This window comes from Dromaius novaehollandiae, chromosome 5 (assembly GCF_036370855.1).
Source record: "Dromaius novaehollandiae isolate bDroNov1 chromosome 5, bDroNov1.hap1, whole genome shotgun sequence".
Classification (NCBI taxonomy): Eukaryota; Metazoa; Chordata; class Aves; order Casuariiformes; family Dromaiidae; genus Dromaius; species Dromaius novaehollandiae.
This window is the reverse complement of record NC_088102.1, coordinates 65509730-65525048: the sequence shown is the minus strand read 5'-3', so window position 1 is coordinate 65525048 and position 15319 is coordinate 65509730. Positions and strand designations below refer to the sequence as shown.

The window sequence follows — 15319 nt, the reverse complement described above, 5'->3', positions numbered from 1 at the left end:
GACGTGTTTCTCGTGAGAAAAGGAAAAAGGACAGTGCTTAACAACATCTTGTGTTTAAAACCTGCAAGCATTAATAGAGCCATTAAGAATAAACCTTTTGTTTATTTAATAGTGGGAGTACAGTTTATGTGTGCACAAGGACATTACTCTGTTCTTGAACTGGAAATTAAGAATAACTCCCTCATCATCAGTAGAGGCATAGAAGTTTATAACCAGTACTGGAGGAGAATCAGACCCCAACAGATGGTACAGTAGCTATCACGTATTTTCCATATGGTTGCTTTATATGACAATCTCTTATTGCTGCTGATGGCTCCTAGCATTTCTTCTTTTGCTGAGATGGGAGACCTGTCTTTCTAGAGCAAAGAGCCTGAGGGTTTAGTTTTCCTCTCACTCCCATGAAAGCAGGGACCTGATCTGGAGTGGTGTCAGCCAAGCCTGTTCTGAACTGTTTTGCCCGTGCAGCCCTCATGTTGCATATGAATTATTACAGGCCAGAGGTCTGGTGAGATGATCGAGTTACTTTCTCTTACTAGATGGGCTAGGGATACTAAACAGCCAAAAGTACTGTGTAGGATTCCAGGTCTGGGAGGAGTATGGTCTTGAGCCTCTGGGCTCTCCCAGGAAGGAAGAGTTTGGTAGCAGCCCAAAGGAAGTCTTCTGCTCTCACCCTTCAGTCAAACAGTTTGTGGTGGCAGACTGCATCCTTCCCTCTTCAGTGCTATCATGTGAAACTGTTTTTTTCAAATTCTATCAATCAGTTGGAACAAAAAAATTACGGAGGCAGGGAACTTTGGGAAGATTTTGAATTTTTTTTCACTTTCCCCTCCAGATAACCATATTTTGTCATGAATTGTCTTCTGGGCAACAGGACTATGATTCCCTTTAGGAAAAAAAAATGAAATGGAAATACGAAAGCCCTGTCAGTACGATATCACTAAAATCTGCTCAGACTGGGTTTTGTCTCTGCACTTCAGGCTTGTAGAGAGCAAACACATTTTCAAGTGAGCAGACTGCGCTAGGAGAATTACTGAGAAGTGAGACCCAACCTTAACGAAGAACAGACCCTTTCCCACAGGGAAAAAAACAGATGCTCTTCTTGAAGTTCTAATTGTGCTTAATAACACAAAATCCTTATCTAGTTCTTGCCAAACCCCCAGTTTTTCTACTGAATGCGAACAGTAGCAGTAAACTAAGAATTACTCGGAAAATTCATCACAGTTGTCCTGGTTCAGTCTGAAAGTCAGTTTCACAAATTCTTTTGCAGAACATTGGTTTAATAAACTAGGAAGTTTCTTTTTCATGATAGATAAATGGTACCCTCCAGAAACCTAATTAAAGAAAAAAAAATTGCCTTGATAATTCAGTGAAATGTATGTTTCTTTTCAACTTGGTGTTTGTAAAAACTCTTTAATGAAAAAAAAACAAAACATGACCCAGAACTTTGCTGGTGAATGCTCCCATTTCCAGCTTTGTTCTGCCAGCTGAAACTTCTGAATGAATGAAAGAGGAATGGCCTGAGAAGCAAGAGAGACTAAAAGGTGCTAGCCTACTGAAAACCAAGGACCTACAATACTTATGTAACCTGTTACATGCTTCTAGTAGAATTTGAGCCTTTATTAAATTAAGGTTTTAGATAAAACCTCCTAAATCTTTTGTTCTCGGTTCCTCACATGCCCACTGTGTATGTACAGCCTAACTTAATAGGCACCTGTGATATCAATAATCATGAGAAGTATGTATCCCACCACTGATAGTGGGGTATAGGTCCATTTTTTACATTAGGATTTAACAGACAGATAATAGGAGACATTGGTTCCTGTTATGCTTGGTTGTCATGGGAGCTGCAAGAAAGTGGCTAAGATTCTCTTCATCTTTCCCATATTCTTCTGTCTGAAAGAAGTGTTGAGACTGGTGGACATCTTCCACTTACGGCCTCAGGAATCAAGGGTCTGTCCAGATGGTATCGACACTTGTCGTTGGGCCAGTTTCATGTGGCAGCCAGTCAATTACTACACAGTGCCTGTTGGAGTACTGAAATATCACAGCATCTGGAAAGCTCATCTAAACCAGAGAAAAGAGGGAAAACCTCAAGGCTTTGTCTGAAGTTTACAGAGATCAGCAAGCACATAGCATCAGTGACTGGTTGGGAATCAGATGAGGTTTGCAGCTCCTTAGCTGGCCAGTCTTCCCTCTGTAGAAGGAGAGGAGGGAAAGGCAGTTTGTCTTGCAATCTGATCTCTCTCCTCTCAGTCCCTCTCTAGCAGTTGGCAGGCTTGTTCTTGTACATGACCCTGCAGTGTTATAATAGCGGGCATGGGTGAACATGAGCGTTTTTTCTGACTTCACCTCTTTTTCTCTCCTCCCACCCATCCCAGATGAAGTGACAGGTGGACTGAGTGGGAGCGGTGTGAAAATGAATGCAGAGAAAACGTGTGACTCAGCAGTTCAGCAGGGAGCTGCTGAGTAGCGAGGCAACTATTCTCCTCACACGCACCGGCATCAGGCTCCTGTTCCCTCAGAGATGAGAATAGGCCATTTAGGGATGGAGCTGTGCTGCCCACGAGCAGGGAGAAGGGACTGTATATTCTCTTCAGCAGAACTTATTTCAAGTGAAGAGGAAGGCTAAAAGATGTGTCTCCTTCTGCAAAGTTTCTTCTCTCCGTTTGTGTTATACCAGTGAAAGTGAAGAGGCATTGGACTAAAAATCCGTAGATCTCAGTTCAGTGCCTGGCATGATCACAGATTTTCTGCATGACTTTATGCCTCGCTTTCTTTTCTCTTTGTGTGTCTTTCCTTTTTGGTAATTAGTTTGGCTCAAGCAGCAGCCAGACTCCACCAGCTGAGCTTGAAAGTAGATATGAAACTTCAGTACTTTTCCTGGCTAGTAGATGACACCCATTTCCTTCCCTGCACTGTTGTTTCAAGAACTCTGCGAAGAACATTTACTTTTCCCAGCATGAAGGCTGCTGATTTTAAGCATGCTAACTATTCCCAGACAAGTAAGTGCAAAGGACAATCGCTGGTCTTTCTGGGTTGCTCTCTTTCACACTGGGGTAGATTAACTTTTTTTTCCTCCCTTTAACATCAAGGAGGAGCATTTTAGTGTCTAAGTAAGCATTTTTGTAATGATGCAGAAAGTTTAGGTTTTTTTGTTACCAGTTTCTGTGCTTCTCTTTCAGAAGGGAGGACTGAAGTAGATTTTTCTCTATCATAGGCTGAGCAATTGCTGGTAGGCACTTTTCGTCTGTGGATGTAGTTACCTGAGGCTTATTGTTTTCAAAGCTGTAGTATAAATTATTGTCACAGAATTTTCCACAGATCTGTGTTTCAGAGTTGGATCTTCTCAAAGAGCAGGTGAATGCTTTCCTTCCCTTTTGGCTGGTGTGGATAACATGGAGAAAGAACTACATAGGGGTGGTATCGTTTTGAGTCTTCAGAGTGCCTGACACGGTTTCACTGAGAGCTCTGAGTAGCTGCATTACTCTTGATGAGAGTATCAACCCAGGAATCGAATCAAAAGGGAGTGAATTAAATACCAGTATTCTTGGTTACTTCCAGTGTGATCATTTTAGCAGAAATGTCCAGCTTTCCCAGAGGGAATACCTGAATATTTCAGTCGTTCCCCGCACAACTCTGCCTGCAGCTTATCCCTGCTAATTCTTACAGTACAGGGTAGATGCAGTTAGTGCAAACTGAAAGTATTAGAAATCATAAGTTGAATCTCCGAACAAGTAACGCAGAAGGCTGACAACCAGGTCCCTGGTGTATAGACTGAATCCTTTGTGAAGACTTTCCTGTTCCCCTGTAATGTGTCAGAGATGGTAGTCAGTTGCTCGGACCTCTTATTTGAATTAACCTTGTCAGGTTTATTTATGCTACAAGCTCTGTTGCACATTTTAGGCTTCGAAGAGAATGAAGTCTGCAGTTCATCCTTACTGGATGAATCTAACTGGAAGCCAGTTAGCTATTGAACTGATTTTAGAATTGCCTTGAAGCCTTGTAGTGTTTAGTGGTAAACTTAGTGGGATATGTGGATCTGTCCAAGTTCTTGCTAGTGCTTGAATTAAGCTGTCTGGTATCTTCTGAGGTAGCTCTCTATGTGGTTTCACATTACAAATGAAAGATCTACCAACCACAAGTTTTTGGCAGCTAGAATTTGAACTTTTTCCAGGTTGGAATTGAAAATGTTGAGGCAATTTTGATTGTTATAAATCCCTTCTATCTCCAAGCAGGCTGTAGTAGGTAGCAGCAAGGGGCATTTTGGATTGTTTTTCTCTGCAGCTTTTAATGCAGATACTTTTAGGGACTAGACGCTCTCCTCCCAGGTACTGTTTTATCCTACTATTTGGAAAAGATACATGTATCAGACTCTCTTGAACAGCAGATCAGGGTTCAAGCAGAGTAGAAATAGTTGGTGCTGTATCATGACTGGGAAGGTACAAAAAACATTACTAAGGGAGGAGGCACAGGGAAACAGATGCATTCTTAGTATAACTGCAAGTGTGGAAATAGCATTCCCACCATTTTCAGTACGGCTCATTATATCTTGAATGTAAGTTATAACATAACTTGTTAGATGAGTTAGGAATGCAGAGAGCATCAAGAAGAAAGAGCCTTTTCTGGATGGTGAATTGTCTCCATCAGTAAACAGCAATGATGTTTACATCTGCCATTGTATTTAACTGTTTAGTATCTGAAATTGGCTGGTTATATAAAGATGTTCAGTAAAAGTTTCTGAGCTGTAGGGTAGTGGCCCACCAGTCAGTTTTCTATGGAGAAAGGAATGTAAGTATACAGGTTCTGTTGAGCATGTATGACAGCTCTCCTTCTTCATGTCTGCTTCCCCCCAATACACACCACAGTGCAAAAAAAGATTGTCTGTTAGTGCAAAAGCTAATTATTCTGTTTCCATCCTTCTCTTGCTGCAGTGTGTTGCAAGTAGGAGAGAGAATGGCTTCTTAGCCACTACCTTTCTCCTGTTGCTCTGTTCCTCCAGCAAATGAGCTGCCTTTTTACCTTCCAGCACAAGTTACCTCTGGTTCATTTGTATTCACGCAGCTTGCATGTGCCTTACTGGCTTTGGGACTTCCCCTGCAATCATTGTGTCTTATGACCTGCAGATACCCGAAGTACGGTGGCAGAACTATGTCCTGCATGTGCAATTTAGGTGTATGTAAAAGTAAGCAATTGTTTGGCAGACCCATATCAGTAGTATACATTCACTTATTGTTCTGTAATCGATGGCAGGTCTACCTAGCAGACTCATGGAATAAGAGACAATGATTTCAATAGGCAGCTGCATTTTGATACCTGAAGATGCAGAGGTCATATATGGATATAGGTCTCTGGGGTAAAGTGTTGATAATCTTGCTGGATGTGTTCATACTTTGCAATGCTTACTCATTCTGGGCCGTTCCTTCAGAGTAAAATTCTTGCCAGGCACAGCAATCATGAGGACATAGGCAGATTTAGAGGGATGTGGGTCCTGCTCACACATGAAACACATATGGGACAAAGCAGCTGAGTTGCTGCAGCCTGTTGACTGCTGCAGCTTGAGCTGGCAGAACAGTCAAGGTCCATTTCTCCTTCCTACCCTGTGTATCTGACAAGTAGTTCCACCGAGCTCGTGGCCCTGGCTAGGCCTCCTGCCTTGTCCCAAGTTACCATAGCTCAGTACTGCCACGGGGGGAGCACCCACACTGAGAAGCGTGCAGTGGGCGATCTCTCTGATTTTCTTGCCATTGTCTGCCCTGTGGCAGTTTCTTGGGCTTTCCAACCCACAGAATAGGAAACAAGATTTTTTTCCCAGTGGGAAAAGCCTGAAGGAGAATAAGAAGCCAGTGCACCACTTCTTTCCAGGACACCTTTGTGCTTTATTGATTTCTCTTGAGAAATGCTGTTTTAATAGAGCATTTATATTGCGTAGGTGCCAGGGACCCTAAGAGTTATCACTACCCCAGAAGCCCCCATTAAAAAAATACTTGGATTTTCCAGTGAAAAGGCCATTACAACCCAAGACGTAAAATTCCCACAGGCACAGTGAATGGATGTGAGTAAAACTTAAATGTATAAGCACTATCTTTTTATTGCTAGGTTACATTTTGTTTCACCATTATAAAAATCCTTTGGTTTGAGTTCTTGACCTGTTTTCTTTTACTGTTATTAGTGAAAGTATCTATTGATAGCAGCTGAACAATATTGATTCAGCCAAGTTGGAATCCTGGACTCTTTGCTGCGTAGAACAGATCTCTACCTTATGCAGTAAAAACAATTGATAGTAGTAGTAGTCGTCTATTGCCCTTCATATAGGGCAGTCATAAGAAGGGGAATGCGACTCCTACAATTGTAGCTTATACAGCTGTTGCTAGACAACATTGGAATACTGGGAATTGGGCTTCTTGGCTCTGGAGAGGTATAGATCCCCATGGTTACAGACAGAGTAGTCCCCTAACTTTGACGTCTTTGCTCCAGAAGGCGGTGTGTTTAAGTGGCCTTAATGTCGTCATTAGAGATGAGATTCTGTTTCCAGCTTTGACAGAACTGACCTCGAAAAATCTCAGGCTGTTACAGATGTAAAATGCAGAAATTATACTTACTTGCTACATAAGGCAAGTAAATGAGCCTTTGGTCAGTTTAAAGAAGAGGTGTTCTGAAATAAGAAATATCTTGAGTTATAAACACTAGCTAAGCTGAACTTGAAATCTGCATTCCCTGATTCCTCACTCCGGTCGCCTTCCCAAAGATATTTTAGTTCTGCTTTGCATGCATTAAGATACAAAAGTGTCTTAAACTTTGTGGAGCTGTATCCCACAAAGGAAGTCACTAGGGTTTGGAAGCAGTAAATATGTTTGTCAGCCATTCTCAGGGACATAGGTGCATTGTTTAGTGCAGGTAAAGGCAAACACTTAGGACTTGGAACATTCTTGGTGGAAAAGGAAGGCCAGAGACTGTGGGAGGAAGCCATAACAAATTGTATGCAAATAGGTATTTTTAAAGATTTATATCTCAGCCAGTTGCATATGTTTTTTTGCATGGATGGCAAAAATCACTTCTGACTTTAAGACGCTGTTCCTGCTAAATTTCAGATTCCTGCTCCAAAACACAGAACATAAACACTCCTCCCCCCAAAATGATAGCAGAAAAAACTGTCAGATACTAACAAAGATTTTCCTCCTCTTCTTGCCCAAATCCAATGCTTAGAAAACTGTTAAGTTTTAATACAGATAGAAAAGGAGAACAAAGTTTCATGTTGATGATATTTAGGTAGCCTTAGCTATAAATGTGGCTGCTATGTAATTCTCTTGGAGAAATTTTGAGTCTAGTTCTGCATATCATGGTATCAGAAATCAGATGCTGAGTCCATAGTCTGTGGACTGCTGCTCACAATTGTTCCCTGGACCCAAAGAACTGCATCTGGGCTCTGTGTGTTTCTTGGGGGTTTTGTCATGGGCTATAAATTACCGGCTGGAGCCTGGGGAACTCCCATGAGCTTTCCACCTATATTCCAGAAATTGTCTGCTTTTCAGAAACAAGCATCATTTTCAAGCTGTTGTCTTCCAGCGTTAAGGATACATAGATGGAAGTAATGAGAATTTTAACACTGTGAGAAATGCAGACTGTAATTATTGCTATTTCTGATCTCGCCTTTTTAATTCCTTGGTTTTCTGTGTTTTATTGACCTTTATTTAATCTGAAGTCTTGATAGTATTTATGGAAATGTACTGAGTCAGCAAATCGCAAACACAGTCTGTCACTTATTTTCAGTATTATCTATGGTATGTACAAGCATACATGGGTGTATGTCTGTCTATGTGCATGTTATCTATGCTTCTTGAGAACTATCTGTATAAAGACATCTGCCTAACCAGCTGTATCTATCGTACCCTACTAAGGTCCATAGCTGTACAGCATCTCTGCACTCAGGTCTACAGAGGCCATTCCCCATCACAGACTGACTGGCAATATTCTGAAATGAGAAACCAGTGACCTGAGCTGTCATGGAAGCCCCTGACAGTACCTTGCAACTGTTCCTTGTTGAGCTGTCTCTGGGAGATGCTGCATAGTCAGTACACAGTGGTGACCCTCATGTCATTAGGGAGCTGTGGGAATGGAGAACCTTGGGGAAAGCCATCAGCATTTCTCATGTGCCTCGTTCACTCATGCAGGGATGTCCTAAGGTCTCTTTCAGTGAGGAGAGGGAGAAGAACAATCACAGAGTGGGAATAAGCAGCTTGTGTACCTGTCTACTCTTGCATTTTTGTATTTTACAAATCAGAAAGAGATAGCCCTGTAAACCCTTACTTACCTTATCGGTGGCCAGACTCTCTGCTGGTATATGAATCTCATGTTTCATTTAGTTGATTAGAGCTGTGGCTAGTTCATCTGACCTCAAGTTACTGTTCTGGGACATTTAAAGAAATGCCTGATGAGAGGAGCATTCTGCAGAAACCCAACTTCAGCAGACCACAGAAGGGCCAACAATGTGGCCTTTACCTTGGACACACACGGCTGGCTTAGGCTACAGTCTTGTACATAGGGTAGCCTTGGGGTTTTCCTCAAGTGGAAAGATGTAAATTAGTAGTAATTGCATTGAATGGGTCAGATCTGTTGCTGTCACCTCCAGCTTGTAAATGCATATACTTGTACACAAACTGCAAATACTATTACTGGGTGGCTAGCCAGTCCACTGCGTATTTCCATTGAATGGAATAGCATTGCGATATTATTAAGTAGCTCTTGAGTAAAAACTCATTCAAGAAGTTATTAGAATTAAAGTCTATTTTATTAGTGCCTTGGGACACCCTGACAAAATCCAGAGCCCTTCAGCACTATCCAGACACATAGAAAGGGACAGTCTCTACCCCAGAAATTTATAATCAAATTAGACAAAAAGCAGACAAGAAAGGGAAAAGAGAGAAACTGAGGAAGAGTGGGACAAAGCAGGTTTTCTGTCATCATGCAGCTGGGAAGTGTGTAGCTAGCAAATAGCACAGGTGGTTCTTTTAAAACAGTAAAAACAAAAAGGTGCAGCAATATAAATGAGAATTTATTAACAACAAAGCCCAGATTCTGCACCTTCGGAAAGAAAGGGAAAATAATTTATCCACCCACACTCACTTTTTTCTGACGAAGGCAGGTGAATACAGCTGCACTAATAGAGTGTGACGCTCACAATCCTGAGCCGCACTTACTGATGCAGAACTGAGAGGTAACTAACGTCTTTAAGAAAACAATAGCCCTTGCAGCCTCTGCGGTGGCTGCAGGGTTACATGCTATTCATTCCCTCCACATGTCACTTGCATGTGAAGGTCTTTTCAGTCCAGCTGTGATGGAGTCAATAGATGAAGCCGAAGGACAGCAAGGACAGCTGAGCAGGAAAGAGCAGTCTGCAAAAACCTCCCGGAAAACAGCACTGCTTGGTTGGGCTACCTGGCGGAATGGATTGATGCCTGGAGACAGCATGTATCTGTTTGTCCTCTCGCAGATGTTGGTAAGGCAGCTTGTCATCACTTTGAAATGCTGGGACCCCTTCTTTAAGGGGTGGCGTGGGAGCTTTCTTCCTCATTCACTGTGGGATAGCAATGGACGTAGCTGCAGTCCTCTCTTGTTTCTGCAGCCACCTTCTGTGGCCCTGCTTTGCAAATGGCCCCTGCCCTTGGATGTCCCAGACTCGACTCCCATCCCGGTCCGCTGCCCCTCTGCAAATACCTCCTTCGCCAAATGACCCATTTTGCTACAAAACCATCTTGTGCCACTGATATGTACAGGGATAGCACCATCTGGTTAAAAAGCGAACTGGGAGAGGAGCCCCTTAGAGTTGCCCTTCACGGTATGGCATGGGGGTGTTTCTGCGAGGGTGTTAACTTTTAACATCCTTGCTTTTGTGGTTTTATGTCAGCTGTGGTGTATGCAGCAACCTCAAGTGGTTCAAATGAAATGTTTCAATGTGTGTGTATTTGTGTATGCGTATGTGTCTTTACAGGAATGTCTGTGTGGACGTTGCTATTTGTGAGAGCTTTGCATAGTATGACATAGGCCTTTTAATAACATACAAAGTTTATTTAATACCAATTTTGATTTAAAAGTAGTAATGCTAAAAGCTCAGAATTCAGAAGGATCTCTGTCGCTCTTTTGATGTACAGACAGGCAGTCCTTTTGCTAGTGTAAATCTGAGTAACTTTGCTCAACTCAGTGGCACATGTCCAGTTAATGCTAGCTGAGCATTTAGTCCTCAGTCTTTTTATTCTTACTAAGCTACAGCATAGAAAATACCTGACTTCCTAAAGCAAAAATGATAATCAACATAAAATCAATGAGAACTAAATTAGTTAATTATGCAGTCTTGAAATGAAAATGAATGTTTGTTTAATGAGGAATGCTCATTATGTATTTTCTGATTGATTGCACAGCTTCTCTGCGTGATGCTGTGCTACAGCACTTACGGGACCATCCCAGCAGCTCAGAATGCCTTTGACCTGCTGTCTTATATGCTTGCACCATTTGGACAATTTTTGTCAGATCAAGGGGAGGTAAGTTTCTGTATTTCTCTCTCTGATTGAATGGATGATGTTAGTAGCCTTAGGTGATGCTTCAAATATCTCTTCAAATTAAGTGTATAATACGTATGTATTTAATATAGTGACTGCTGTACTGTGTGTGTGTTCTGAAAGAGTGGAAAATGTTTTCTGAAAATAGATTTATATTTGTTCTTCAAAAAAAAAAGGGCCAGATTTTTGACCATGCTGTTAAATCAGCATAGTGGAGTTTTAGTAAGGTGCAAATGATTGCAAATGAAACAAAGGAATGAGAAATCAGTGCTCTAAGGCTTACTGCACAGTAAAGAGAGAGTTGGAATTTTATTTATTAGGATGGGTAGAATCTTAGATTCTGGGAAAATGGAAGGAGCCACAGAAAGGGTGCGAAACACAAGACGCACCATAACAAAAATTTTTTTTTTTGAGTGTTTAGAGCAAATCTGTATGTGGTGAAAGTATTTCAGGTGTACTAGGTATACAGACACAGTTATATCTACAAAGCTACCCTAATAAAAATGCTTAGCCTCTCACTGTGACAGAATGACACGTATACCAGTATGATTCATCTGATGAATTACTGGGGTAATTATACCCACTGCAGATTTCTCTAGTGTGGACAGAACTTTAATTAAATGGTAAGCAGATACTTTCAAAAATCACGCCAAATATATTTGCTGTCAGAGTGTTTAGATTCATTGCACACAATCTTTGTAGCAGAGGCTGTGCAGTACAAATAGGAACTCTGACTCTGTGCCTCTTAGGGTTGAAGTACAGTGGAGTGCTTTCTGTGTTCACTTAATAGTGTTTGAGCTACATATCGCCTGCTCTTTTGTTTATTTGAAAGAAGTACTTTTTCTTTGACCTTTCTCAGTTGGATTTGTAATGCATAATCAAAGCTCTTTATAGAAGATAAGGCACTCTGATTATCTGTATCTTATTTGCAGTGGGTCAGTCATTAACAAATTGTTTCTTACAGAAAACCCCTGATTTATATGACTTGGACTTAAAGTAGGAGTTTTGTGGGTTCAGTGTGGAGGAGAGCGATTCCTAGAATGCACCACAAGAACACCCCAAGTATGACTCTGTGCAGGTGTTCATGCATATCCTTTGAGGACTGTTTATTATAGCACTATTTACAGTACTAATCTACTACAATTTAGACTTGAGAACAGTTAAGGGGAAGAAATCTACTGACATTAAAATGAGCAAATAAAAGCTCTTAAGTCTGAATTTCTCCCTAGCCATGCTAATGCGTCAGAAGCAGAGTAAAATTCCTAGCCCTCTGAATTCCGTTAGAAGTACCTTTTGCACCTGTTACTGAGAATAGGCTGAACTCTGAACTACTTTGATGTGGCTAGGATATTGGAATGAGTATCACTGCCAGTGCTGGGAATGGACATTACGACACTTCTCAGAACATGCAGAAAACTTAGAAAACTCCTCTGCGTTGGATTTTTTGTAAAGGCCCCTAAACAAATGAACAGTACTAAACTGCCACCAAAGCCCTTTGCCAAGGGATAAAACTACATGGACTGTGACACGCCCAAGCTGCAAAATTGACTCATGGATCCCAATCTCAGTGTTGGAAATGTATGAGGATAGGAAGCAGTTTCACTGTGATGGCTGGTGCCAAAATGCTGAAAGCCAGTTTTCAGATGTTCAGAGATCTGGGGGCTCAGAGATGGTTTCAATTTCAGTCATCTCCAAAGCCTGACATTTTTTGTTGGTGGTGGCTTTTCCACAGACAAGAGTATGGTATGACTAATCAACATGGGAAATACAAGAATGAATACAGACTGTTACTGAGAACACACACAGATGCTATACTGTGCCCCTAAATACTTCATGAATCATTGTCAATTCTGTCGTTTCACAGGACCTGACCAGAGTCGGGAGCATCGTGATATCATATATCCTGCTGTCATTAGCTTCTCTAGGACTGTTTCTTGTAGGATCTCTGGTAAGCTATGATACTGTGTAAACTATGTTCATGCCTTTTTCCAGCAAGTTTTTAGAAAATGTCTAATTTACTCTCGGTTGTTGATGTTAAGCCTAAGTTGATTTTTAAAGTAATACCTTTTGGGATATTTCTGTGTAATTACTGTCATGCTTTACATAGAGGAATCCTGACTACACTTATCCTTGCTCAATTTCTTGATGAATTGGGGATTCAGCTGATGGCTTTTATTCCTTCCATCCACAGGTGGGTAAAATATTTTCACTTATGGTAGGAGGGATATGATCCAGTAAAGGGAGCATCAAATATTGCTGCCCTATGAATTGACCACAGAGCATGCATTGACTTAGATGGCAACAAGAGTTAATCCAGAGCACCAGTGTGCATGTGAATGTAATACCCTTGTAGATGTAGGCCAAGGCCCCAGCTGCCGAACGAGATTAATGGCATAACTGCAATTAATCTAGTTAGCTGTTTGGGAGCAGAAGGACCACATGTTGTGCTTCTCCACTGATCATATCACTGGCACAAAGATGTGCGCTAGGTGGGAAATCTAGGGGGAATTCTTTCTTTCTTCGGGGAGCTCTAGCTGAACATGACTTTTCATACCCCTGTATATTGTTACATTAGAGTGGGACTACAGTCCTTGAAAATACAGGTAGAACATGGCCTCCTGTCCTTACCGTAGTGCACCTTCAGGCGGTTCAGGAAGCTGAGGCTGTACCATATACGTGTGGTTTGAGTGACTGAGCAGTATAATGCAGTACGTCATAGAACCATAGGACTGCGGGTGGGATTGAACCTCTGGGACATCTCTACTCCAACATCCTGCTTGAAGCAGGACTGTCACCAGCACTAGACCAGTCAGACATGGCTTTTCTAGACAAGGTTTGAAAACCTCCAAGGTTTACCACTTCTCTGGGTGCCTGTGCCAGGGCTGCATGGCTCCTGTGAGGAAGAAGTTTTTCCTAATGTCCAGTCTGAATTTCCTGAGCTGCAGCTTGTGGCTGTTGTCCCTTGTGATACCAGCTGTCACTACCAAGAAGAGTTTGGCTGCATCATCTCTGTAGCTGCCCTTCAAGTAGTTGCAGGCTGCTCTTAGCCTTCTCTTTGCCAGGCTGAACAAGCCCAACTTCTCAAACTCCTTCACAGGCCATGTGCTCTAGACTGCTGACCTTCTTCATAGCCCTCCACTGGGCCCGCCCCAATTTGTTCATATCCATCTTAAACTGAAGAGCTTAACGTTGGACCCACTATGCAAGGTGCAGCTTCACCAGCACTAAGTAGCAGGGAATAATAGCTTCCTTTGGTCTGTTGGCCACACTTCTAGTGTGGCCCAGTATGAGGTTCGTCATAATGCATATCACAGTTCACTTCGAGGCAGCACAGTGGCAAAATCTTCTGCTTAATGCGTCAGGTGAATGTACTTTTAAAACCATTCACAAAGCAAAGTAGTTAGTGTTAATACCTCCATTATTGGGATCATTGATGTAGGCAAGGAAGTTAGCCTCGCTTACACAATTTTCTGATTTTTTTGATGCTGCTTTAATTTTACAGCAAAACATTCTGAGCTGGAAATCAGAATAGCAGGGGTATGATTTCTCTTAATATTGAACCTATTTGTAGCTGGATGGAAACATTTTATTGCCAAGCCATTCTTAGCACAGAGAGTAACTCTGAGAGAGAGCTCTCTTTGTCCAAAAATTCTGGTCTGACCTTGGACTGTTTTGCATCAGTAGCAACTCCTTGAAAGTGAACGGTTATACCAGTGTAAATGAGAACAGGTCAGGCAGCTTTACAATCTGAAAACATCTGCTTCTACCAGCATCTAGGGAATAAGGTGTAAAACGTTCATTAGCAGGACATGACAAATAATGCAGTGACAGAGCTGAACAGGGTTTCTAGATCCCAGCTTGATGGGCAACAGATAGTTCCAAGAAGAGTTTTATGTATTTTCCCTCTGTCTCAGCCCAGTGTGTTCTCTTTTTATTTTCATGGATTTTAAGGCATTTGCTGCCTTGAAGGAACCTAGAAGGAGTCCTTTACATTGAGGAGTGCATTTATGATGAAATCTTTCTTTTCCAAATGTACCCTTCTCTCATTATACATGGACCTGATACATCAGTCCCACACCAATGCAGGTACTAGATAATGTGCTAGTGAGAAGCAGCTTATGCTTTTTTTGTTTGTTTGTTTGTTTGTTTTTTGGTTTTTTTTTAATTCAGCACCTGTGGTAACTTCCAGTCCTGCTTCAGTGGTTCTCTGGGGAAAGAAGTTGTGACTATTTATACAACTACTTTGGTGTTTTAGTGTAGGGCAACAGCTGCTGGGCCATCTAAGAAGGCTGAGAAATGGTGGACAAGCAGAGTCTCAGACATAATACCAAGAGAATTAATTGCCTGCCTGCTCTGTTCACACACTGAAATCCAGATCATTCCTATATCAGGGAGTTTGTAAATCTAACAAATGTTAAAGCAGATTTTTCAGGAGAGCAGACCTGAGCCAAGGTTTGAGACACTTTTCTGAGAATACCCAAATACCAGGATGTGTTGCTAGGTTAGTGATCACAGTGAAAACAACTGGCTGGGTAGAGCGCTTGAGGCTTGTATTACTGATGCTGTCTGTTTTCTGCCTCAGGAAGGACTAGATGGTGCTTTAAGGCCCAGGCAGCTGCAAGGAACTAGCTGTCTAGTCCTCCTGACCAGGTTTTCAGAGCTGACTATTTTTCTATTATTTAGTTTAATCCCATTACTTTTAAGTGTAATTTAATTTCCTTCAGTGTCTTGGGAAGCTCTTATTGTCTACACACTTTTTCCAACCTGAA

General features: G+C 41.7%; 1 protein-coding gene across 6 annotated transcripts in view; it reads left to right on the top strand.

The window, feature by feature from the left end:
• Positions 1 to 15319, top strand: part of PTPN5 (protein tyrosine phosphatase non-receptor type 5) — an 87829-nt gene that overhangs the window by 40489 nt on the left and 32021 nt on the right. For all 6 annotated transcript variants that reach the window (XM_026092789.2, XM_064513119.1, XM_026092786.2 and 3 more), the window contains 3 exons: positions 9312 to 9493; positions 10413 to 10532; positions 12415 to 12498. In XM_026092789.2, the coding sequence (XP_025948574.1) occupies positions 9332 to 9493; positions 10413 to 10532; positions 12415 to 12498 (366 nt within the window). In that variant the 5' untranslated portion in view covers positions 9312 to 9331. The remainder of the gene's footprint in view (positions 1 to 9311; positions 9494 to 10412; positions 10533 to 12414; positions 12499 to 15319) is intronic.